This window comes from Panulirus ornatus, chromosome 31 (genome assembly GCF_036320965.1).
Source record: "Panulirus ornatus isolate Po-2019 chromosome 31, ASM3632096v1, whole genome shotgun sequence".
Taxonomy (NCBI): domain Eukaryota; kingdom Metazoa; phylum Arthropoda; class Malacostraca; order Decapoda; family Palinuridae; genus Panulirus; species Panulirus ornatus.
In genome coordinates, this window is record NC_092254.1 from 3,311,687 (window position 1) to 3,336,326 (window position 24,640).

The 24,640-nt window shown below is 37.7% G+C and overlaps 2 protein-coding genes across 3 annotated transcripts in view; one reads left to right on the forward strand and one right to left on the reverse strand.

The window, feature by feature from the left end:
- Positions 1-3,161, reverse strand: part of mtSSB (mitochondrial single stranded DNA-binding protein) — a 33,435-nt gene extending 30,274 nt beyond the window's left edge. The window contains exons 1-2 of the mRNA XM_071680359.1: positions 3,014-3,161; positions 251-318 (exon numbers count right to left, since the gene is read on the reverse strand). The gene's annotated coding sequence lies outside the window, so the exon portion shown is untranslated. The remainder of the gene's footprint in view (positions 1-250; positions 319-3,013) is intronic.
- A 285-nt stretch (positions 3,162-3,446) lies between these two features.
- unk (RING finger protein unk) overlaps positions 3,447-24,640 on the forward strand; it is a 43,773-nt gene continuing 22,579 nt past the window's right edge. For both annotated transcript variants that reach the window (XM_071680364.1, XM_071680365.1), the window contains exons 1-6: positions 3,447-3,553; positions 3,658-3,867; positions 6,295-6,450; positions 15,552-15,679; positions 22,263-22,398; positions 22,844-23,046. In XM_071680364.1, coding sequence (XP_071536465.1) covers positions 3,447-3,553; positions 3,658-3,867; positions 6,295-6,450; positions 15,552-15,679; positions 22,263-22,398; positions 22,844-23,046 — 940 coding nt within the window. The remainder of the gene's footprint in view (positions 3,554-3,657; positions 3,868-6,294; positions 6,451-15,551; positions 15,680-22,262; positions 22,399-22,843; positions 23,047-24,640) is intronic.

Here is a 24,640-nt window from a genome sequence, read left to right on the forward strand (position 1 = left end):
TTAACTCGCATACCGATAGTATTGTTACAATCATGAGACAAAAACGTTTACAAAATACCTCAAAATATGTGAAATTCTTATGAGCTTCATACTAACATGTTAAATAATGGAATGTCAATACTAATGGCAGGAACTTTGTAAGTGCTCTTTGTTTTGAAATAAAATTTCTGAAAATGTTTATAACATTACAGTTTGTATTGTTTTCTGAATGCTTGTTAAAAGTACATTAATATAATCATTATCTACTTACTGTTGTAAGACAAGCAGAAGTTGGATGATGTGTTTCCCCATATTCACTTCCGCCACGTTTGTTTATACCTGGAAGAATCAGCTGATGGATTTAACGTTCGAGTCGACGAATATTATGAGTAATGACAACATTATCCAAAAAATTGAAACTCTATATAGCGCTAATTGTAAGCTGGGATGATGTAGATAAAGTTCACTGTAATTATAATTTTTTTCACTAAAATAATAAAAGTATTAGTCGATTAAGGCATTTATTATGATGTGTTTAATTGGAAAATGATGTGTGGTCTTCTCTTTCAACACTGTACATGTCATGTTCAACTTCAACTAGTGTTTCTGGCTGGAACAATAAACAAAAACGGAGCTGTATCGCCAGAGAAGAAAGTGTAACATAGCACAATTGCAAAAAAATGTATGAGTGTTTATTAAAATGCAGAAGCAAAACTTTCTCTGATATGATCTTATCCTTCTGCCAATTTCAGGAAAAAATTTACCTCTCTCTCATAGGCATCAGGTGGTAGGCAGCCACCGACTAGGTAGGTTATGTTATCAACACCAACCGCCTCATCAGAAGAGTTAACAACAACTACGCTTACTGTAAGCTAGCACTTCAGTCGCTGTCAAGTTTCATTCTCTCCCCGGGGAGCTGCCCCTACTTTTTTTTTCTGCCTCACCCCCACGTGGATTTCTGGGTTTCATTCCACAAGTATAGAGTCTCTCCATTTCACACACACACATAACACTTGACAACGCGTAACTCACACGACTCCTTTGTGATCCTAGATTTTTCTGTGACGACCGCTACTCGCTGCTTCTGCTTCTTGGCAAAATCTTTCAAGATACTCATAAGCAAGTAATCTCTCTCTCTCTCTCTCTCTCTCTCTCTCTCTCTCTCTCTCTCTCTCTCTCTCTCTCTCTCTCTCTCATTTTTGTACTTGATCGCTGTTTCTCGTGATAGCGATGTAGCGCTAGGAACAGACGAAGGAAAGGCCACATCTTCTCACATCCATACAACAGCTGTCTTGAATAATGCACCGCAACCACTGCTCCCTATCCATATCCAGGCCCCACCGACCTTTCCATGGTTTACCCACACATGTAGCATCTCTTGGTTCAGTCCGCTGACAGCACGTCGAACCCTAATAAACCACATTGTTCCAATTCACTCCATCCTGTGCATACCTTTCACCTTCATGCATGTTCAGGCCCCGACAGCTCAAAAAAAGAAAAAATCACTCTATGCTTCTACCTTCGATTCGCTCTCCACATTTCCCTTGATCCTTCCACTTCGGACACATATATCCTCTTTGTCGAACTTTTCTCACTCATTCTCTCCATATATCCGAACCATTTCAGCACACCCAACCAGCTCTTGCAACCACACTCCTTTCATTACCATACATCTCTCTTACCCTTTCATTACTTACTCGATCAAACCACCTCACACCACATATCCTGAAATATCATATTTCCAATATATCCACCCTCCTCCATCACCATCCTATCCATAAACAAATTGAACAACCATGGTGACATACACCCCTGCCACAGACTAACCTTCACTTGAAGCCATTCACCCTCCTCTCTTCCTACTCGTACACATGTGTTTTCAAGATAGAGGGTGTAGCCATGGTAAAGGATATGATTGCATGGGTGTAAAGATGAGTGTAGTAAATATGAGTGTAATGAAGATATTTTCTTATCTATCCCCTACGAGTATAGCGATTGTGTGTACAGAGAGGATGATGGTGCAATGAATATGAAGGTAAGGTGAAGATATGAGTGTAGTTATGGTGAAGATAATGGTGAAGTGAAGACATTAGATTAATCAATCACACAATAAGTTCATAGTTAACATAAAGGTATAGTGAAGATGAGAGTGCAGTGAAGATGAGTATGTGGTTAAAATGTAATAAAGTGCAGATGGTTCTTGTCACATAACCCCAAAATTATTCTAGATAGGTTCAAGGCCACCCGCAGGAGCTAGCACTGTTGTTTAGTACTTTCATGTGTAGTCTGATAAAACTGATAGTCTCGAGATGCAGGCAACTCTATAATGTGGACGGTGTCCATTTTCTCTTGATAATCAAATCTATATCTTTATTCAAACTGAACTTGACCACGATTACATTTACAAATCGCTCGTGTAGAGCGCTGCTTTGAGCACGTCGACACCTAACCGTGGTTGGGACTGGGCAATGTCTTCAAGATAAACCTAACCATCCACACTAGCTCTTGGATGGATATTTGGCCTATCAGCTGCCAGGTTCATTAACGCCGTTAACGTCAAGTTACAACGACGAATTGAAAAATCTTTATCTTTCCCTGATGTTTAAGATTATTCTAGGTCCATATACAGTCAATACGAATGTAGCCAATGACGAATGAAGGGAGGGTCGTGTAGCTAGTTGTAGTAGAGAAAGTTACCACCTAGCATTACATTGCTTATTACTGCGCCAACTTGTCAGAATTCTGTGTTTATATTTACCGACAAAAAATTATACAAATTGCATAAAGATGTACTTAGATGACTCACGTCTCGATAACCTTAGTTTAATAAACATTTCTGGTCACAAAAACTACAGGAAGCCTGGCGAGGCCACTCATGTACTCTGCCGAACCCATTGACTCTACTCCATCACACGAGTTGCCATGAATTGTATATTTTGATTTAATATATTGGAAGATAAACTCTCGTTGTATCACAGCAAAAGTGAAGTAGCTATATGTCTTAAAGTAATTCCTTCCACTCATTCTGACTGACCTGCTTTTAAAGACATCCTTTGTTTGGATTGCAAGACGTTTGCATACTTCGGGACATTTTCCAAAGCCCGCATAACTATGGAGATAATATCATGGCAGGAAGGAAACTGTCGGCATGATATCATTTTAGATAATGAATCTTGTGTTGGTTATAGGAGCCATAACTTTTCTGTTACGACTCTTGTCTCAATAGTAAACATGGGACATGACCCAGAGACGCAATTCCTCCGCTTCCCGCCTTGCAAGCTTAAAATCAATAGTATCGTGTTTACAATAGAGAAGTAAAATAATTTTCTGCTTGTTCGTAATGAAATATGTAATTTTCAAATTACTACGAAGTTTTTCAAATTCTCTTAAAGCTTAAGATGAATTTCACAAATGAAAAAATTCCGGCTGTAAGTTGTACGTTCAGTTGTTTTGTCCATTATGACGTCATGGGCTGCGCCAACCCTCTGCGCAGTTTCACGAAAACAAACAAAATGAAGTCTCAAGACAGCAAAGTTCTGTGGGCATCTCAGACAGAGAAACCAATACATTATACGTATGTGCTCGTGATAATAGTGATGATATATGTGAATATCAGGAAAATTTGGTGCAGTGTGTGATTTTGTGTTTATTGTGCTTACTTCGCGCACTTCTTTCCAGATATTTGAAGGAATTTCGCGTGGAGCAATGTACGCTCTTCCTCCAACACAAGTGTACACAGCATCGTCCATATACTTGTTTCCATTGGCATTTTCTAAACCAGCGTCGACGTAGGCCAATCAGAAGAAGAGATGGCACGTTTAACTATTCGCCAGACGCTTATTGCAACAAATTCGACGAGAATACTGGCATCTGTCCGGATGGAGACGAGTGAGTATGCTGCTCCGTTGCTCGCCACGTAATTACCTGTGGTTATACTGCCTCATTATTAACAGTTGTCATCTTGGACTTCCTTCGTCTAATGGATCTTACCAGGATTTATGTAAGCACGTCGAAATGGTAGACCTTTACCTCTGGAAGGTAAAGAAATATGTGATATTACATGGGACAAAGGGAGGTCATGGAGGAGGGGGAGTGGTTGTTTGTAAACAAAGCCGCGAGACAGGTGCGGCGGTGGCCGCCGCCACGCCTACCCTCCCGCACCCTCCACCTACCACGCCTTCCCTCCTGCTCCCTTAAACATCAGTTCCTCCCGTGCCTACCTTCACACCTACCTTCCCGCTCGCCCCACTCTTACTCTCCGGCGTCCTTCACCATGCTTGCTCTCCCGCGCCCTCCACGAATTCCGAGTCCACTATGCCAACCCTCTCGCGCCTTCACAAGCTTACCATCCACCTCGATTGCACTACATAAAACCTGTTCTCCATCATGCTTACCTTCACCACGCCTACCCTCCATCACGCCTGTGCTTCATCATCCATATATTCCACCACGCTCACCCTTCTTTTCTTCCCGGACCTTTCACACCCTCAGCCTCCACAATTTCCCCCATGTCTGCCTCCCCGTACCTTTCACACCCTCAGCCTCCACAATTTCCCCCATGTCTGCCTCCCCGTGTCCCCTAATATGCTAACCTTTCACGCCTTACCCTCTGTAACCTCAACCATACCAGGCCTCCTGTGCCTTTCACCATGCCTACTCTCCACAACCTCCACCATACCTTCCCTCCTGTGCCCACCATGCTTGCCCTCTATCATGTCCTCCCTCCCACAACTTCCCTTTGCCTGCCGTCTCATGCTCTCCACCTGATGTATCTTCCATACCCTGCACTACACCAATTTACCATTGAAACTAGACACTCCTCATGTCCAGAATCCTGGAATTGTTTTGCAACATGTTTGTGATATTTTCAATGAAAATGAATGAGTTTCATGCCTGGATAATTTTTGTGTGAGGACAACGAAAGGGGTGAATGAGATGGTGGTTAATCCCTTGATTGTTTTTTCAAAAGTCACTTGCAACAGGGAAAGTTCCAGAGCAATTTGCTAATGTAATACCAGTATGTAATTAAAGGTGATAAGATGCTGTTCAAAAAATATTGTTTAGTTAGATTAATGTCTGTATCTTTCACACTTTATGTAAATCAACCATTGGGACAAAATTGTAGATCATTAAGAGGAAGACCAGTTAAACAATTTTCACGTGGTTATTTTTATAAAATTGCCCATGGCTGAGAAAAAATACTTTGTTTCTTTTATGAGATGATCAACATATATTAGGAAAGTAGTTTGTCAGTCCTCTTATTCTTAACACTACCTCACTAATGCGGGAAATGGTGAAGACGTATGAAAAAAATATATATATATATATATATATATATATATATATATATATATATATATATATTTGTATGTGTGTATATATATATATATATATATATATATATATATATATATATTTTTTTTTTTTTTTTTTCATACTATTCGCTATCTCCCGCGATAGCGAGGTAGCGTTAAGAACAGAGGACTGGGCCTTTGAGGGAATATCCTCACCTGGACCTCTTCTCTGTTCCTTCTTTTGGAAAATTAAAAAAAAAAAAAAAAAAAACGAGAGGGGAGGATTTCCAGCCCCCCACTCCCTTCCCTTTTAGTCGCCTTCTACGACACGCAGGGAATACATGGGAAGTATTCTTTCTCCCCTATCCCCTATATATATATATATATATATATATATATATATATATATATATATATATATATCATTTTTTATATTTTATTATACTTAATCGCTGTCTCCCACATTAGCAAGGTAGCGCAAGGAAACAGACGAGGAATGGCCCAACCCACCCACATACACATGTATATACATAAACGCCCACACACACACATATACATACATATACATACACAGACATAAATATATATACACATGTGCATATTTATACTTGCTTCCTTCATCCATTCCTGTCACCACCCCGCCAAATGCAAAAACTTCCATAAATTCCATGTTCAGTTTTGTAAACATGCCTTCATTTTCTTTGTGACCACAACAAAACATTTACTTTAGTCCATTACAGCAATAATTCCTCCTTGCCAAACCTTACGAAATATAGTACATGTATCGTGAAACATAAATCATGAGAAAATAGCTATTTTCAGTACTTTTCTTAAAAGATGTACAGCTTCCATTGTGATAAATAGATTTTTTGAAATATTGTTCAGGATTTGGTCGATTCATTTTCTAATTTTCTTGACCTATGACTCCACTAAGTTTTCCATATCTTGTCCACCTTTGAAGAGAAAATGATTTTGTAAAATTAAGAAACAAAGATGTGTGAAACACCATTCGTCTTTGCAGTTGCCCGTACCTCCACCGGACAGCAGGTGATACTGAGAGACGTTACCACCTAAGATACTACAAGACAGGCATGTGTGTACATGATACTGACTCACGGGGAATGTGTGTGAAAAATGGTCCCCATTGTGCGTTTGCTCATGGGGTAGAGGATGTCAGGTGAGTTGGTTTTTCAGTATATACCATAATTTGTGTCATGAAGCCATCTCTACCACCATTTCAGTGTTCTTAAACACTCTTCCAGTAGTGTCATCCTGCCTCATTTATAAGTTGATCATAAGACTTTATGAGTTAGATGATTTTGTGTTGTAATATAAGACATGCCCATGTGGCAGATTGATGGGAATGTTGGAGACCTTTTAGGTCAAAAAGTGAGACCTTTTGTATCATTGCCTGAAGAGTGTTTGAATCAAATCAGATAGATTTTTTTTATTTGACATTAGGAACATATGGGCATTTGTTGTTAAGTACTATTTCTGGGTAAGGTTTTTCAAAATTAGGAATATTTTGATGTATCAGATTTTAAGGTTTTTACAGAATAAAGATGAAATAGATCAAAGAACCACTGTGGACCTTGTGTACCTTTAAGATCAGAGATGAGCACATGTAAATTGCAGTGTGAATCAGTGCTTCTTAAGGTAATGAATACGTAGAAGACTTAAGCTTCATTGACTGTAGTACCTCTTTCTGCACATAGCTGAGTTCACCATCACACCACTGGACTTTGAGAGGTCTATTGACATTTTTTGCCCATGCATTCAGCATGTTATATTAAGTAATATAGATTTGCAAGAGGGTGGGAACAAAACACTCCCTAGAGAGATATCTCCAACTCTGCTGCTGTCTTAGAATGCCCAAAACTGAAAATTCTAAACCCATACCCTATTGAAGGGAAAATGAATAGTGTAGTTTGAAAAATTGCCAACCCTTAGCAGTTAACATTATTTATCATTAAAACATTAAAGTAAGTTCAAAGATGTAAGTTGACTGACCCTTTTTTAATCAGACAGTTTACATAACCCAGGGCAACACTTCATGGTGAGCAGATTTGCCTCCCTCTGTATCTCATTTGTCCCAGCCTTAAGAGTTCTTAGTGTAATTTAAGCAAAGAATTAATTTTTAACCTATTAAGCCTTCAACTTTGCATTGACTTTCAACATACCTGATCTGTCTATATAATCTTTTTTCCCCAGTTTTAAATTATCTTTTATAGTGAGCGAATTTGTGGCCTCTTAGCTTTTTACTGCAACTTGTATGTTTTAATTTTAGAACAATCTTTGTTACCCTTTTCAAGACCTGTTACTTCTTGGTGCTTCATTAAGCGTAATGACCAAATGTGACAATTGTAGGTTTAGCCTAAAATGTGCCGTGAATACTTTGCTGAATATTTTCTTATCCTTGTTCTTATATGCATCTCTGATATATTCCACGAGACAGTTTGTCTCATGTACAGTGCTCTTAAGGTTGAGCTTTGGTAACAAGTCTTTTTTCAGTGTATCTCATCCTCACTACTTTGCATTTACCTGGATTGAATTTCATGAAGATTGTTTCAGACTAACTTTGTAGTGTAGATATGTTTTCTTGTAAATTGATCAATTCCTCTTTATTCTTTTCCTCCATCATGACTTTAGCATCATCAGCAAACATTATTAAGGTATGAATCCAGTCCTTTTGGAAAGCCATTTACAAATAGCAAGAAGAGCAATGGTAAACCAAGCCGTTTCGCTTCCCATTGGCAACTTCGGCCCACTTTGAGACGGCCCTTTTGACATTGCAATATTTTTTTTTCCCATCGAAAGAGACTCTCCTTATTCTTGCTTAAAGGTTTGTCCTCCTTACTGTGTGATACATCCTTGCAACACAATCCAGTGATTCCTGTAAAGGGCAAAGCAAGGAAAGTGAAGTTTATTCAGAAATTGAAATAAAAGCATCATATTTATGCAAGAATTATATTTAGAAAATGGGACTTCACAGGTTGCATTCCCTGAAAGGAAAATTTCTTGAAATAAATTACTTCATCAGGAAGGAAGGATTGAGAACAATTGAACTTGTAAGAGATAGTGATAGCTTCTTTACCAAAGTGCTAGGTGTACATGTTGCCTGTGGCTGAGTGATAACAAATAATAGGTGGTAAGTGTAGAATTTTTGGATTTGGAGCAAGAAATTTTAACATAGTTTATTACTTGATACCAATCGCTATTGTTGTATTCTGAAACGCAGACATGGGATTTGAATATCCAACAACTTTGGTTAATTCTTTTATCCCTAATTGAGGACTTGCATAGTTGAAGGTTGTTGATTGTACTGCAGTTTGTCTTGTAGAATGGAACTCAGTACTACTTACAACGACTGAAGACTGCTGTGCTAACTTATCCTCATTAATGTGTCATTGTTACACTTACTGATAAAGAAACATCCACCAGTTGGGGCCATCTTTCTTTTTTGATCATGTTGAGTGACAGTATAGTGAAATAATAGAAAGCTACAAATTATCTTGAGTGATTTGACTTGTACATCCCAAAAGGATGTACTCATCTTGCAGGGAAAGACCTGTACTTGACCAGAATCATTTGATGTTATCACGACAATATTCATAATGTTCCCAAAAGCCCTGATCCAGTTGTGGAAAACAGACATGGACAGTGAATATGCCAAAGCAAGCTTGTAGTCTTTTCTTAAAGTGTTAAGTATCATGTGGCGACCTCTTGTTGATTCCTGTCTTTGAAAGCAAAGAGCATATTTTCACTCAGTCTTAAAGTCACTCTGTCAGAGATAATGAAGGTTAACTGTTAGCCACAACCTCATTGTTATGAAATATTGCCTAATTCAAGGCAGTTATATATAATCTGAAGAATTTAATCCTTAAGAGAAGGCAGTCCTTAAACTGTGTGGTGAAGTTTTGATGATTTGCTCTGATAGAAGGATATTTTTTTTATGTTAAGTTACTATGTATATTTTTCCAAAATGTTGATTTGAATATGTTATTGTAAAAGTTAATTTTAAGCTTGCTTGAGCAGGTTCATATAAGTTTTTGAGAAAGGTTGGCAAAATAAAAAAATCTTGATGTACAGTTGGATTGTTTTAAACAGGAATCTTGAGGCATGTGAAACAGAATTACCCACTTCCTCATTGATGTGGCATCAGTGAACAGAAGTGATGACAGTTTCAATTAGCCAGAATAGATTACTTTATACAAATATGCTAATAGGGTGTTTGAGATCTTTTTGATTCTAGAAAAGTAAATGAAGCCAAAATGAACATAGATTCCCATGGAATTCCTTGTTTCATGATCTGAGTCATGTTTGTTATGTAATTAATGAAAGTATGAAAAGAAATTCCCTGTGGTCATGAGTCATGTTTGTTATGTAATTAATGAAAGTATTAAAAGAAATTACCTGTACTCATTAGGAATTGTATATATAGTTAGAAATATTATTATTATTGTTCAAAAATATGTACATCAGTACTGGCTAAAAAGAATTTATTTAGATACAAAGAAAATGAAAACCCCAATGTTATTTGCAGAGGAATGTAAAGTTTACAGCTTTTGCCTTTGCTGCAAGAGTAAACTTAATGTTGTCTACTAAACTTCAGTTTTTCTCAGTTTCCTGTTATTCTCTCATTATTAGATTTTGACACTGTACTGCATAATTATATTTAGGGCATAAAGTGATTAATGTATAAACCTTTTGTTTAGGACTACTATGTACATCTTTATATAGATATGGTTTTATTGAAAGTACATCCCTGCTGAAGCACATATATCTCATTAGCAAAACATTCCTTTGCAAAGAATATTATGAAAGAAACTATCAAAATGTCATAAACTGTCTTCTTAGGTACATACATTAAATGGAGTCTTTTTTTGGATGGGAAGTATTATGTATTCAGTATGGTCATTGAATTAAGAAGCCCAAGTAAAAGCTGTAGAAGATTTGAATCTTAGTCATGGAGTTTTTAACTCCTTGCTGTAAAATGAAAAGTGAGGGCCAGTATAGGTTTCATTGTCCTTCCATAACTAAAAGTGCACCACAGTAAAATATTGTACTTTGAATTACATAACAAGGATTTCACTGTTAACACAAGGATTTCATTGTTAGATACCCATCTTTTTGCTTTTAAGGCATCAGACCTAGTACATTCTTCGTAGATGTTATTTGATTTGAAAGGTTTGACTTCGTGGTTAGTATATTGCATTTTCCTTCTAGTTTCTTGGTGTATTAGAAGGAACAAGGACTTTTGAAGGACAGTCATTTCTTTAGAACTGTTTTTGATTTAATGCTCTTCGGAAAGCATGTAAGAAATAGCTATGTTGTCATTAGAGCTGCAGGAATTAGTGTGCAACAAAAATGCATAATCAGTGGATTTTCACTCCCAAGCGCTGACTGAATCCCACACAAACTTTAGTTTATGATAATGTGGCATTGTTTTCAAATCTATCCATTTATGCTTTACAGCATGAATTAATTACCTTTCCTGCATACCAAAGATACTTCCATGAAGTGAGAATTGTTGATTTTTTCTGATAAGGGTGCATGACCACATTAACTTTTTTTTAGGATGCTTGGAAATTTAATGGTTTGACTTGAATTAATGCTATTACCATGATCTGATTTGGTACTTCCCCTTATATTGGAAGAGGCATTTTATCTTTTGCATAAAGATATCAAAAATGAAATGCCTGCATATGACCAGGTTTCTCTTTTTAATGTTTGTACCATAACTCTGATTTAGTCTCAGAGAATTTGATATTAGTTAGGACTAGAGTTGCAGCCTGATGCATCTAATGTTATTCATTATTTTACATCCTTTAACAAATAAAAAAATGACATGAAGGAAAATCAGTCAAGGGTATATGATAAGGAGTGATACTCGGTATGGCACCTGAAGAGCATAGAGCATCAATACCAGAGCTGTGCTGTTGCTAATTGTGTAGAATTCACGTGATTCTGATTATTTGGAAGGATACTTAAACCGGGAAATATTCGAGACATCCTAATCTCCATTCTTGTTGTCGTCTTCCTTATCCGATTTTATATGCGTTCTCTGTAATCATTCGCTTCTGGATTGAAAAGGAACCATCATGGATATTATTGTTTGCAGGATTGGTGGATCTTCTTCGTTGTGATCAGCAAGTATCTGACCTACCGAGTGAGTGGTGAGGCCCGTGTTGGTATCCTTGGGACTAATGGCCCATCGTGTCTTGTCTGCCATGGGAGTTGGCGGGATGGTTTTGATCAACAGGGGTTTCTGAGGAGCGTGACATTTTGTACTCATCACTTGGAAGTCTGGCCATTCTATTTAAGGTACTTGATTTACATTTTTTAGTGACAAATAGACCACCATTTGTGATGAATATCTGCAGACTCAGTGAATAATGATTACAGTGATTAGTTCAGTGTTTCAAATGTCTATGGCCATATCCTAACTCCTGAGAGGACTTAGTAATATGCAGATGGCCAGAATTAATGGACAGTTCTGTGGTTTTTGTACCAAAAATTTCTCAACTTTTGTCACTGTAAGAATGTTGTAAGTAATAGTTTCCTCTGTGTATTTACCCTATTAAGGCTATTGCCTAATAGTTGACTACTGTATGGGAAAATATGTCATTAAGACATTAAGAGGATGCAGTAATAAGTTAACATCCAAGGACTGTTGTAAAGTAAATGATTCACCGGGAGGCATGGTAGTAACATTAAAGCAGTCAAGATTGCCGTTAGATATCCAGACTCCAGAATAAGTAGGGCTTGATAAGAGGAAAGGGTGATATACTGATGGCCATTGTCTGATTTTTGATATATCGACTGACATCTTTAAGCAGACCATTGCTTCATTGCCGGAGGCTGGCCACTGAGCAGTAAATCCTCCACAAGCAATGTCCAAGAGATTGTCATAGCATTAGCTGTTTACATTTGTCGTTGCTTGAAGTGCGCTTGGTTTTTATTACCGTATTAGATGTTTCATCTCTTACTGTTTTACTTGAGATGCGTTTTTCTTAGTAAGAGCAATACTTCGTCGTTCTTTTATGCAACTAACCTATTTGCACGTGCGTGTACAATATGAACCTGAAGTGTTCATATGCACCGTTTTCATATTTTGTTTCTCATATGTTATATATGATAGATTTTCTTGATGCTTATATAAGTAAAATTATTTCTGAAGTACTTCCCAGAGAATAAACTTCATTGAAATAATATTTGTAAAACTTGTAGATTTTTATATATGAGTGATGTTATGCTTGCATATTAAATCATGAAATAGCATTTGTCAGTTTGGGAGCAGAAGCACAAGAAGTTACAACACAGCTTGCACCTAACAGGATGCATCAGGTAATCATTCTTAGAGAATGCTCACTCATCTGTTCTTGAAAACTTGACTCTACATTGCTATTGTGGCAAAGGCAAGCAGGCATAAAAAAAAGGGAATAACCAAGTGACTTGACTCTACACCTTGTCTGCTTATTTATTATATATAAATGAGTAGATAGACATTAGTAAGGGCTTTATTTTGGAATCTGCTTCAGCATTCCCTCTCAGGAAAAGTGTTTAGCAATCTTTAACTGCTGTGAACCTTGGAGCATTTTTTTTATTTGCTTATCAATATTAGTTTTTCCTTTATTTTCCAAAATAATCTAGTCTCACCCTTATTAAACACTTGTTGAGGTTTGTAAGTTTCTACCTAAATATGCAAGGTATAATGACAAGTTTCTTGACACTATCAAAACCCCAAAGCTCCTTGCATGTGATAGCATTAGGTTTTGTACTTCCATGAGTGTCTTAAGCATTCCTTGCTGTCTTATTGAATTGACTGTGCTTTAGTTGAAGGTAGTAAGTACCATGGCATGTGTCAGGCTTTCTCGTTTGCAGATGGGATGCTAATATATTTTGGTTGTTGTTGGGGTACGAAATGAAAAGTGCTTTGCTGCTACATTTTTAAAGAGTATGTAATAAGATTGAAAATACCTTGACATATTTTATTATGAAAAGAAAAGTTTATACATTGGAAATATAGAGATACACTTCTCTTGCAATACTTTGCATTTTTATTTTGATTACCGTACTCTGTGCCTTCTTAGATCACCCACTTTATTTTAAAAACAAGAGCAAAACTCTCAGATTTGCATGGCTAGTGAGGTGGATGGACCAAATGGTCTCTAAAGCTAGGCAAGACTTGTTTATTTCACTTATTTTCTCCTTGTTTTTCTGAATCTGTTTTTGCCCATTTGTGCTGTAAAGGCAGGGAATTTAACACTCATAGGCGCCCAGTCTCATGAGCATTCTGTACTATACAGCTTCTAACATTTCACTATGTTGTTTGCTTTAGCCATGTCTTCAGTCATTATATTCCAATCATCCTCCACTCTTATACTATAAAGTATGTCCACTTATCTTGCTTGATTTCATGTTATTGTATCTAGGTGTTCTGTCTTTACATATCTTGAAGAACTTCTCAGTTTATGTTATTGATATGTTTGAAAAGTTGTGATGAGGTTACCCTTCACTCTTCTCTTCTCTCTTCCAAGATGCACAGATGTAAGGCCTCTATCCTTTCCCTGTAACTCAGCTCTCTTGATTTTGGTACCACCTTTGTTTCTTTCCTCTGGACTTAATATATTGAGTCTTTGTTTATTTAGGTGTCGCCACCAAACATGAGAAGCTTATTCTATTGGCTTTATGTATAATATGAACTGCTTACTTAACAATTCCTTACAAAGGAACTTGAATGCTATTTTGATATTGTCTGGCAGACAGTTGGTCTCCTTAACTGTTCTCCTAAGGTGGGACTCTGGCAACAAAGCAGGACTGTTTGACTTTGCAGTCCTTCTCACACAGATTCCTGCACCCTATTTCCTTCTAGATGATAATCATATTGAGTACATCTTTCACTGTGACCCATCTTCATTATTTTACATTTATGTGGGTTGAATTTTATAATCTCGTTTATCAACCCACCTTTGGAGTCTTTTAAAGTTCCTTTGTAAGTTGATTCAGACTTTCAAGCAGTTTACTTCCCTCATGACATGCATCATCTGCAACGTAATGGAGAATGCTCTGTAGTCTCTACGTTTATGTATTTTTTCAGACTTGTTTATCTTCTCCCACAGCAAATAGTGCCAGAAGCAAATGAAGAATGACCTCATTTGCTTACATCCATTATCTAGCTGTCATATATTATGCAACAATAACTAGAGCCCTCAATTTACAATCAGGACCCACATACCCTTCTGTGGTTTCCTTTTACTGCTTTATATGCTCCAGTTCATTCTTTGATTTTCATGCCTTTCACCATCATGCATGTTCAGGCCCAGCTCCTCTGAGCATTTTTCTTCTGTTGCTTATCTTTGAAAGTAATACAGGTTGGGAGGATTACAGCTCTCCCACACCCACCCGTCGTAGTTGCCCTTTACAACATCCAGGCTATATGTGGGCAGCACTCTTTTCCCCCTATCCCCATGAATTATATGGATATAAGAAATCCCTGGGGATTGGGGAGGAAGAATACTGCCCATGTGTTCCCTGCGTGTTGTAGAAGGCTACTTAAAGGGGTGGGAGCAGGCGGCTGGAAATCCTCCCCTCCTGTTTTACTTTTCCAAAAGAAGGATTGGCAAAGGGAGTCAAGTGAGGATTTTCCTTCTAAGGCTCAGTCGTCTGTTCTTGATATTATCTCACTGGCACAAGAATGGCAAATGTATATGAAAAATAGAGAAATACTGTGAGAAACAGAAGGATTCATATTTGATCTGGAGAAATCATGCGATAGATTTGATAGAGATTCCTTGAGGAAGGTTTTGTGAATATATGGTGTAGGAGGAAAGCAGTGGGAAAGTTTTTACCAAGGGTGTAAAGCATGTGTAAGACTAGGAAGAGAAGAGAGTGATTGGTTCCTACCAATCACATCCTCGAAGACATATTAATCTTATCTTGTTTGTCATACTAAAGAAATATCATACCACGTTATGTGATTCATTCCCTGATTCATAATTATGCCAGAGCTGTGCTTAATGTTATATCACTATTGCGATACACAAATATTCTGTGTTCTTTGTGCATGTGGTATTACAGGACGTTTACGTACTTTCCATCCCTCGTACAATAATTTTGTACATCATGCAAGATGTGGTGAACGCTTTACAATAGCCCTGCCTTTCTATCTCATCATAGGTACCTTTAGTTAGATAGGAACTCGCTATCCTTTACATATTTTATTGCTGACTGCTGTTAAATCACATGTATTCTATGAATTATTCTTATTTTTATCAGACCGCCTGTCTATGATATCCGAGAGCTTCAGGTGTTAGAGATGATGGATCAAGAAGGTGTTAATGGATCAGGACCTAACAACCTTGATAAAGAGAGAAATATGGTTAATGATGATCCAAAATGGCAAGGTGAGTATTTTCCCTATTGATCTCTTGTAATCTCACCTTCTCTAGAAAAGATTCATCTGTTGTGTTGCAACAGATGTATTTTTAGTTTCTTTCTAGTAGAAGATTGCATCGACATGTAAGTCATGCATGAGCAGGGGGTAGGGATTATGTGTGTGGAGACCTGTTGTGCTCTACTGTTACGTATTCCTGTGGATTTGGAAATGTAAAGAGAAGCCTTGGGTGATACTGTAGTTTTAAGTTTGAATTGATGGAAATGGAAGAATTTATTTTTTCAATGAGTTATTGGGTGCAACAGCAGATCATTAGGACATTCAAGATACTTGGGAAGTGAATGTTTTCATAATGCAGTTTTATATATATAAAAAAGAAGTAAAACTTTTTAAGATATTGTGAATGATAAGAGTTTCAGAATTTTAGATGTGCTGTAGTCTTTTCGATTAGCATGAAAGGAAGGCTACTTTGTTATCACTGTCAAGATAGGCAAGAAATTGGTGCTGTAATAGAGGTTTGAAAAGGTAAGACTGTGATTACTCATTTTTTTGTTACAGGGAGAATTGTACGCTTGTTTCCCTTTATCTAAACCTTGTGCATATATTTTATTCTCATTCTTATGTATACATACATACATTCCCCAACTTATGCCAGGTACCCATTCATCAGCTAGCCACGAATGAGATGTGCTGTGTTGGCTCTGAGCCAGTTTCCCTGTTGGATGCTCATTCCCAGGCTTGTATTTCTTGTGAGTGTGTATCAGTGACAGTGGTTGTTGAAAGCTTAGTTAAATGTGCTTTTGATTTATAGTGGTAAAACATACATGGTAACAGAACAAGGAAATTACAGCTTTTAAAGATGGACATAAAGGGTTTGGATGCGGAGTAATGACCATATACCAAGTAAGATGTGGGGCTACTGAGATGAGGATTGGAAAAATAAGTATTGTAGTTGAAAAGCAGAGAAGCTTTGTGGTTGTAGGGAAATATGGAGAAGATGGATGCACAGAAGTTAACACTGAAAATTTTAGTCAGATGAATTGGGAAGTATGCAAGAAGAGTGAGAGGCACACAAGGAATAGAGTGAATCAGAATGATGTGGTATACTGAGGTCAACGTGCTGTCAGTGGATTGAGCCAGGGCATGTGAAATGTATGGGGTAAACCATGGAAAGGTCTATGGGGCCTGGATGCCGATAGGGAGCTGTGGTTTTGGGGCATTACACATGACAGCTAGAGACTGGGTGTGAATGAATGTGGCCTTTTTTGTGTGTTTTCTTGGCACTACCTCATTGACATGGGGTGGCAATGCTGTTTCCTGTGGGGTGTGGTGGTGCTTGGAGTGGATGAAGGCAAGCAAATATGAATAGGTACATGTGTATATATGTATATGTCTGTGTTTGTGTATGTATATGTATGTATATGGGTGTGTATATATATATGTGTGTATGTGAGTTGATGGGTATTCTTCATCTGTTTCCTGGCACTACCGTGCTGTGCGGGAAATGGCGATCAAGATAAAAAGAAATATATTTTTTTGTATTTATTATTCTTTGTCGCTATCTCCCATGTTAGTGAGGTAGCACAAGTCTTTCTGAAGAACATAGTCTGGAAATACTATAAAGTGCACAATTTCCAATTTAATTATAGAATTTTATGGATGTTATATCATAAAACTCTCCAGTTAAAGTTACTCCTTCATCACCAACTTCAGGCATGTACAGAATTATTCTTACCCTGTCAGCCTGCACCCACAACCCATGAGATGCAGATTTCAATTTCTAGCATGGCAGGATTGATGTCAAAAGTTTCTCTTAGCTTTTTAAGTTCTTTGACTGAAAGGTTCCCACTTTGGGAAACCTAGGAATTAGTACTAACCTTTGTAAGAAGCAAGAGGAAATGAAGGAATTCAGTCAGTAACAGATTATTGGATCCTTTTAAGGCAGCTTATGTTAGTAGCTGTTTGAAATTCGCTTGTTAGTGAGGATAAGAGTATAAAGACATGCAGGTATTTCAAAAAAGAAAAAATGCAATTTTTTTATGTAGTCAGAGACTTCAGACTTCCTGGTGTTACAATAGACTACAGTTTAAATGGGAAGAGTTATATCGGTACCATCACAGAATCTTCATACCATCTGTACCTTCTCCACTGACTTAAATAACCATCTGTACCATCATAATTCCACTTTGCTCACCAATACATTCCTAGCTTGGTTCTCCCCTCTAACAGCTACACAAAGAGACCAACTAGAAAGAGTGCAGAATCATCCTGGGCCTTTTTTACACCTTCTAAGAGGCCCTAATCTCACTAAACCTGTCCTCCATCTCTGACTGACACCAGTGGCTCATACAGTAGTTTGCCAATAAACTCCTGACATGCATGCCACAGGCGTTAGCCACGCCAAAAAGGTCTCCATAACTGATGAACTCCAGTGTTGCTTTTTAGCCTTCAGTGCCTCGCCCATAACAGTCCACTGGCAGAGGGCAATTGTTGCACAGAGGCTTCTACCTAATGTTTCTACTGACTACTTTTACCTTACGTGTCTCCCTATTGTTCCCGTGCAATGGTTCAACCAATTACTACCCAGTACTCCCACTTTTTGTTCCTTCTGCTTTTACCCATTATTTCTACCTGATGCTCCTGCTTACTGTTCTTACGTACCACTTATATCTGTTGCTCCTACCATTTTGCCAAAAGTAGGGCTAGCACATAGCGCTTGCCACAGGAAACTCTAGAGTTACAAAAAATTAGTTGTGTGTATTAAGTGTTGTCAAGTGTTATGTGTGACAAGAAGAGATTGTGTGTTTGGGCAGAATGCCATCAGTCCAAATGGGTAAGGCATTAAGAAAAACAGCTGTTTGGGTCAGAGGAGTACGTCTTGACAACCATTAAGTGCTGGCTCACTATGCAGCCATCACTAACCCTCCCAATACCCAGTTGGGTAGCTCCAGTAATATACATACCTCCCTGGTTTGTGGCTATGTACCATCTACTACCTATTCTACTGTATGCACCAACAGAACAATTTGAAGTTTGACTTATAATTGTTTTGAAAGTACTTACAGAGGGGGATGGGCCTGCTTCAGGGGGGTTGCATTTTTTGACTAAAACATACATTCAGATTCACTGATAAGCCTGCCAAAATGCGTAGCTCCAAGTTCATTTAGGTGTAGATCGTCCTTCGTTAATAATTGAAAATTAATGTGAAAATCTTACCCATATTTATCTTGGAAACAAAGGTTCTTTAATCTATTAAGATTGAACTCTGTACTTAAGAAGGTATTTCCAGTACCAGTCTTTGGCAGTATATATTGAGTTCATAATGTTATTAGCTTTATCTCATAAATGTTGAATAAGCTGGCAATTTTTCTCCAACAGCTCCTCCAGTTTCTATTTATGTATGTCATTAGTGCATACAAGACAAAAATGTATTTTTGTTAGTGTTATGACAGACATCTACTGTGTAGGTAATGTTGTTTACCATGGCACCTCAAAAGCAAAAGCATTTACAGTGTGAAGGTTTCCTGGCGCAGAATTCCTCCAGCTGACCTCAGATGATAGTCATCAACCAGCTTTGCCTCATTTTTGTTGTCCACATCATCGTCCAAAAATGGCTGTTAAATGGGAGGTACTGTATGCAAGATGTGTTAGTGGATAAAGAGAGTATGCATATTATGTTAGTTATTTAGGATTATGTAGTTTTTAGTTATCTAAGGAATATAGTTTTTGTGGATGTTGTAATATGTTAGGTACTTACTGAGTAGTTCATGGTAAAGACGTTTTAAGTATATGTGGATAACTTATTTCTTTTGGTGCTTTTTTCAAAGCTAAGATTAATCATAACCAGTGTTTCTATTGTTCTCTGAGTAAGATCTTTGTCTCTTGAGGTATTTGAAATCAGTCATTTAGATTTTTTAGTATGGCTTATGAAGTGTTAAATTATTTTATTCATAGGACTGTTTTCAGTGTGTGCTGCATTTTTACATGTCGAATCAGTGTTTTAGCTATGTATGAGGGATATATTGTTCGAACTTCATTGTAACCATACAACTAAAATTTTTCCTGTGTGATTTGCATAGGAGGTTGTTTACTGGGAAAAATGTGAATAATATGACTGTATATACATAAACATTACAAGAAAATTAGAATTGAAAAAGCTCCTGTATGTATGGGAAAAAATTGAGCAAACATTTCAGAGAGGCATTTCATCTGTTATTAATGGTTTTGCTGAGGGTTGCAGACATGGAAGTGGAAACAGACAAATAAGAGGTGAATAAGAGATAGAGTATTTTGAAGTATTGTTGAATGTTGTAGATGATAGGATGACAGATATATGGTTAGGGCAAAATGGAATGTGCAGTGAGAATTGTGTTGAATGCTTTGGTGAAGAGAGGAGTTAGTGAAAGCCCTACATAAAATGAAGAGTGGCAAAGTGGCAACACTGGATGGGATTGCTGTTGAGTTCAACAAGAAGAGTGTTTTTATTGGTTAGTCTGGCTTTTCAGCATTCTTTTGGTCCAAGGGGAGATGCCCTAGGAGTAGTATAATACATATATAGTGCCATTTTATAGAGGCAAGAGGGACAAAGATGAGGTCTTATTTGAGGGCTTGATTTGATTTACAGAGTATAACTGGTAAGATGAATGGGAGAGTAGTGATTGAGAGGGTGTTGGTACTTACATACCATCAGACTAGGGAGGAGCAATTGTGGCTGAGGATGTGTGGACTAGGTGTTTGTCTTGAAGAAAATGTGTGAGAAATTCTTGGAGAAAGAAAGGGACTAGTGTGCAGAATTTATGGAGCTGGAGAAAATGTATAGTAGGTTTGACTGAGGGGCCTCGTGGAAAGTGTTATGACTGTATGGTTTTGGAAGAGCTAGAGTCAACAGTTTTCACTGTGAAAGTAAGTCATTTGTGTATGTATGAAGGGAGGAATATAAGTAGTTGCAGTTCATTCTGTGGACAGTCATTATTGAGGTAAATATTAGGGGTCTTTAGAGTGAGAGGTTGTTCTGCTGTCTGTTGGAGAGGTGGGAGAGGTTTATTCATTTGGTCTTTGAAGATGATGGTACTGGTGGTACACATAAGAGAGAAAACTCCACAAGCTGAGTTTATGAGATTGTGTGAGAGGAGGAAGTTGGAAGGTAATTTGAACAAAAGTAAGGTAATGAGTGTGTCCAGGGATGAGAAGGGTACTTTGAGTGTGAGTGTAATAGGGGTGGACCTGAAGTAAGTGGAGTACTATAGTTACCTGGGAATGGATAAGACAAAAGTTGGAACCTTAGGGGCTAAAGTGAGTCATAGTATGGGAGAGGGATCAGAGGTCTTGGGTGTATTGATGCAATGAGGAGTACTTTGGAAACTTGTCATTGTCTTTTAGAGCAAAGATGGATATGTTTGAAGGTATGATAGTACATTGGTGTTCTAGAGATGTATCTTGGTCCTTGAATGCAAAAGAACTGAAGAAGGTGAATGTGTTGTAAATGAAATAGAGACAGTATGTGGTGTGAGGTGTGGTAATCATGTAAGGAGCTCGGTCTGATTGTGAGAACTGACCAAGGTGGCCTGAAATAAGTGGTTTTAAGATGAAGAAAGACTGACTAAGGGAATGTGTGTGTGGGAAGTAAATGTAATAAGAGGTAGGAGACTGGGAAGGAAATGGAAGGATGGAGTTAAAGAGGCTTTGAGATATAATGGTCTTAATATGAATGGGATGAAATGATGATGTATACTTGGTTGGGTATTGTCACTGGGCTGAACCTGGAGTTATGAAGTGATTAGGGAAATCATGGAGTAGTCTGTGGGGCTTAACCAAAGATGATGGGCTCTGGTTTTAGTGCAGTACACATGGCATCTGGGAAGAGGATGTAAGAAGATGAAGCTTTTGTTTGTCAGTTCATGACAGTACTTCACTGAGGTGGCAAATGGCTGACATGTATGAAAATAATTGATGATATTGTATCCTATAAAATCGCTGGTGTTCTTCATAGAAAAGTTATGTGGATTCATCTAGTGTGTATTGGTATTATTTGCACTGTTCATTCAGGCATCATTATTTACTCTTTTACCCACCTCCACCCAACCAGTGGAATTGCCTCCATGAATAAATTCTGATTCAATAACTTGTTGCCTCCATGCAGATGAACTTGGCTTTACTTTTAACTTGGAGCTTCCACTGAACACACATTACTCTTCACCAGTATCATGCAGCTCCTTGTCTGCTCTTGTTCTTCCCTACTAATGACCTGTCCCTGCCTCCCATGTTCCTTCCTGCCATTAACCTGCAACTGACTCTTTTCCCTTGTTCCCTTCCACTATTGAATAAACTGCTACTTCCGTGCATGATTTCCTCAGGCAGTAACCTATCACCAGTATCTTATAATTCCCATAAGCTAGGACTTAACACCCGATATTTAACTTGAATGGCAGTAAGTTTATGTTGAAGTAGGCATGATTGTGGTTTATAGATTGTTCCCTCTTTTACTTCAGTTTCATAAGCAAACTTCAAAAATTACACCATAAGAGGTTATTTTTATTGAACGTATAAAAAGTCTGGTTTAGGATTGCACTCTTACATGAATATTTTTCTCACAGATACAAGTTATGTTTTAGCAAATTATAAAACGGAACAGTGTAAACGACCACCTAGATTATGTCGACAGGGTTATGCTTGTCCTCAGTATCATAATTCTCGTGATAGAAGAAGATCCCCTAAAAAATGTAAATATAGGTAAGTGCAATGAAGTGGCATTATAAGTTTTATGATGAATGTTTGCTATAGATATTTATGTATATATATAATCTTAAACACATTTACACATGTGGAAATGTTTGCATGTGTATGTGTCTTTATCTATCCTTTCTGCAGTAAGGAAGGACAATAATTTCTATTTTGCATCTCTTTTGGTCTCTGGAGCTTTTTATCTGTGTCATCCTGCTGCACTAACTCAAATATTTTTTAGTAAAATGCAACTTCATGTAAAGTCCGAGTTCTAAACATAAAGTAATTTTCGGTGTGGTTAGACCATCAGTTTAATTACTCAATTATTTAAAGAGAAACCATTCGTAATTTGATGTTTCTAATTGTTTTCCCTTTTGTTATACAACTATATGGACTTGTTATGTAATTTCAGGATTTTTATAACCACTATTTCACTTGAGGCCCTCACCTGCAGGTCAACCGCTTGTCCAAATGTTAAACATGGTGATGAGTGGGGTGAGCCTAGTAATTGTGAAAATGGAGACTCTTGCCAGTACTGCCACACACGCACTGAACAACAATTCCACCCAGAAATTTACAAATCAACCAAGTGCAACGACATTCAACAGAATGGCTACTGCCCACGAGGAGCCTTCTGTGCCTTTGCTCATCTAGATCGTAAGTCTTTACAGTCCTATGTATCTTAAAGTTCACACAATGTCTCTACATCCTATGTAATTTTTTTTTTCCCATACCCCTTTGCTTCTCCCACCTTAGCAAGGTAGCATCAAGATCAAAAGAACAGTGACCTTACTTGCATATATCATGTATCACATACTGAAACCAGAATATGATAACTACAGCCAATCCCTAAAGACAGATCCACTCAGAAATTTATAATCAACCAAGTGCAATGATATTCAACAGCATGACTACTGCTTGTGAAGATCCTCTAGCGACTTCGCTCATCTAAAAGCATCTTGACAGTCCTTCATTTCTCCTTAACCTCTGCACTGCAATCTATATTGGTTGCTGTATGACACAGGGGACTGTGGTCTATGTCTGTTGGCATTTAACATAAGGAACTTTAGTCTTTGTCAGTTGATGCATGGTTAAAGTTTGAATCATATGCCAAGAATATCACTTGACTCTACCTTCCATGTTTAGAATGACATCAAGTTCTCATAACTTTACGTGCTTCACTGTGGAGCACATTTAGTGTTATGTTATACACCTATCTCTACACATAGCACTCAGATGCTTTGCTGTATTTTCCCTAATCATTCACTGTCTTGTATCATCCACCACAGACAGGGCATGTAAAATGTCTGGGGTAAACCATGGAATATTCTGTGGGGCCTGGATGTAGATAGGGAGCTGTGGTTACAGTGCATTGCACATGACAGCTAGAAGCTGAGTGTGAATGAATGTGGCCATTTTTGTCTGTTTTCATGGTGCTACCTCACTGACATATTGCAGGACGTTTGCATACTTTCCATCATCCACACTTTGTATTGATATTGGTTTATGACATTGCTTCTCATTTCGTAAGAAATTCCTAAATGACGCCCCAACTCGTTAGTTGCCATGCACACATTAATACAGATTGTGGGTTTGAAGTTATTATATTACAAAGGGAAATGCTATGCCGTTTAAAGGCTTTTGTACTAATACTCCATGTATTCCCGTTTATCAACCATTGAATACAACACGTGGCTACAGAAAACCACACACACACTCACATGAAGACCCTTCCATTCATATACACACATGTATACGTACATATACATACATTCCCAGCACCACCCTGCCCCACAGGAAATAGCGTCGCCACCCCCTATGTCAGTGAGGTAGCACCAGGAAAACAGACAAAAAAAAGGCCACATCTGCTCACACTCATTCTCTTTATATACATATACACATTTATCCCATGAAGAAATGGCACTTAGAAGATACTTTAAGTAGACAAAATACTGTTATGGTTATGATGTATTCAGACCACCATCTGTGGGCCTGTTGTTTCTAAAATCTTAAGTCACAAAATCCATATATATTTTGGTCACAGGGAATGTGGGTTTTTGATTCATTACATGTAAATCCACTTGGTTTTTGGACTTTCTATTTCTTTGACTGTCAGGTAATAGTTGCTGGAGTTGCTGACTCATAATTGAGTTATGATAGGTGGGCTTTGCACATCTTGATTTTGCTGCCATGACAGCTTAGAAATATATAATAGACATTCTTTAAATGTCTGTTGATCAGAATGCAGACA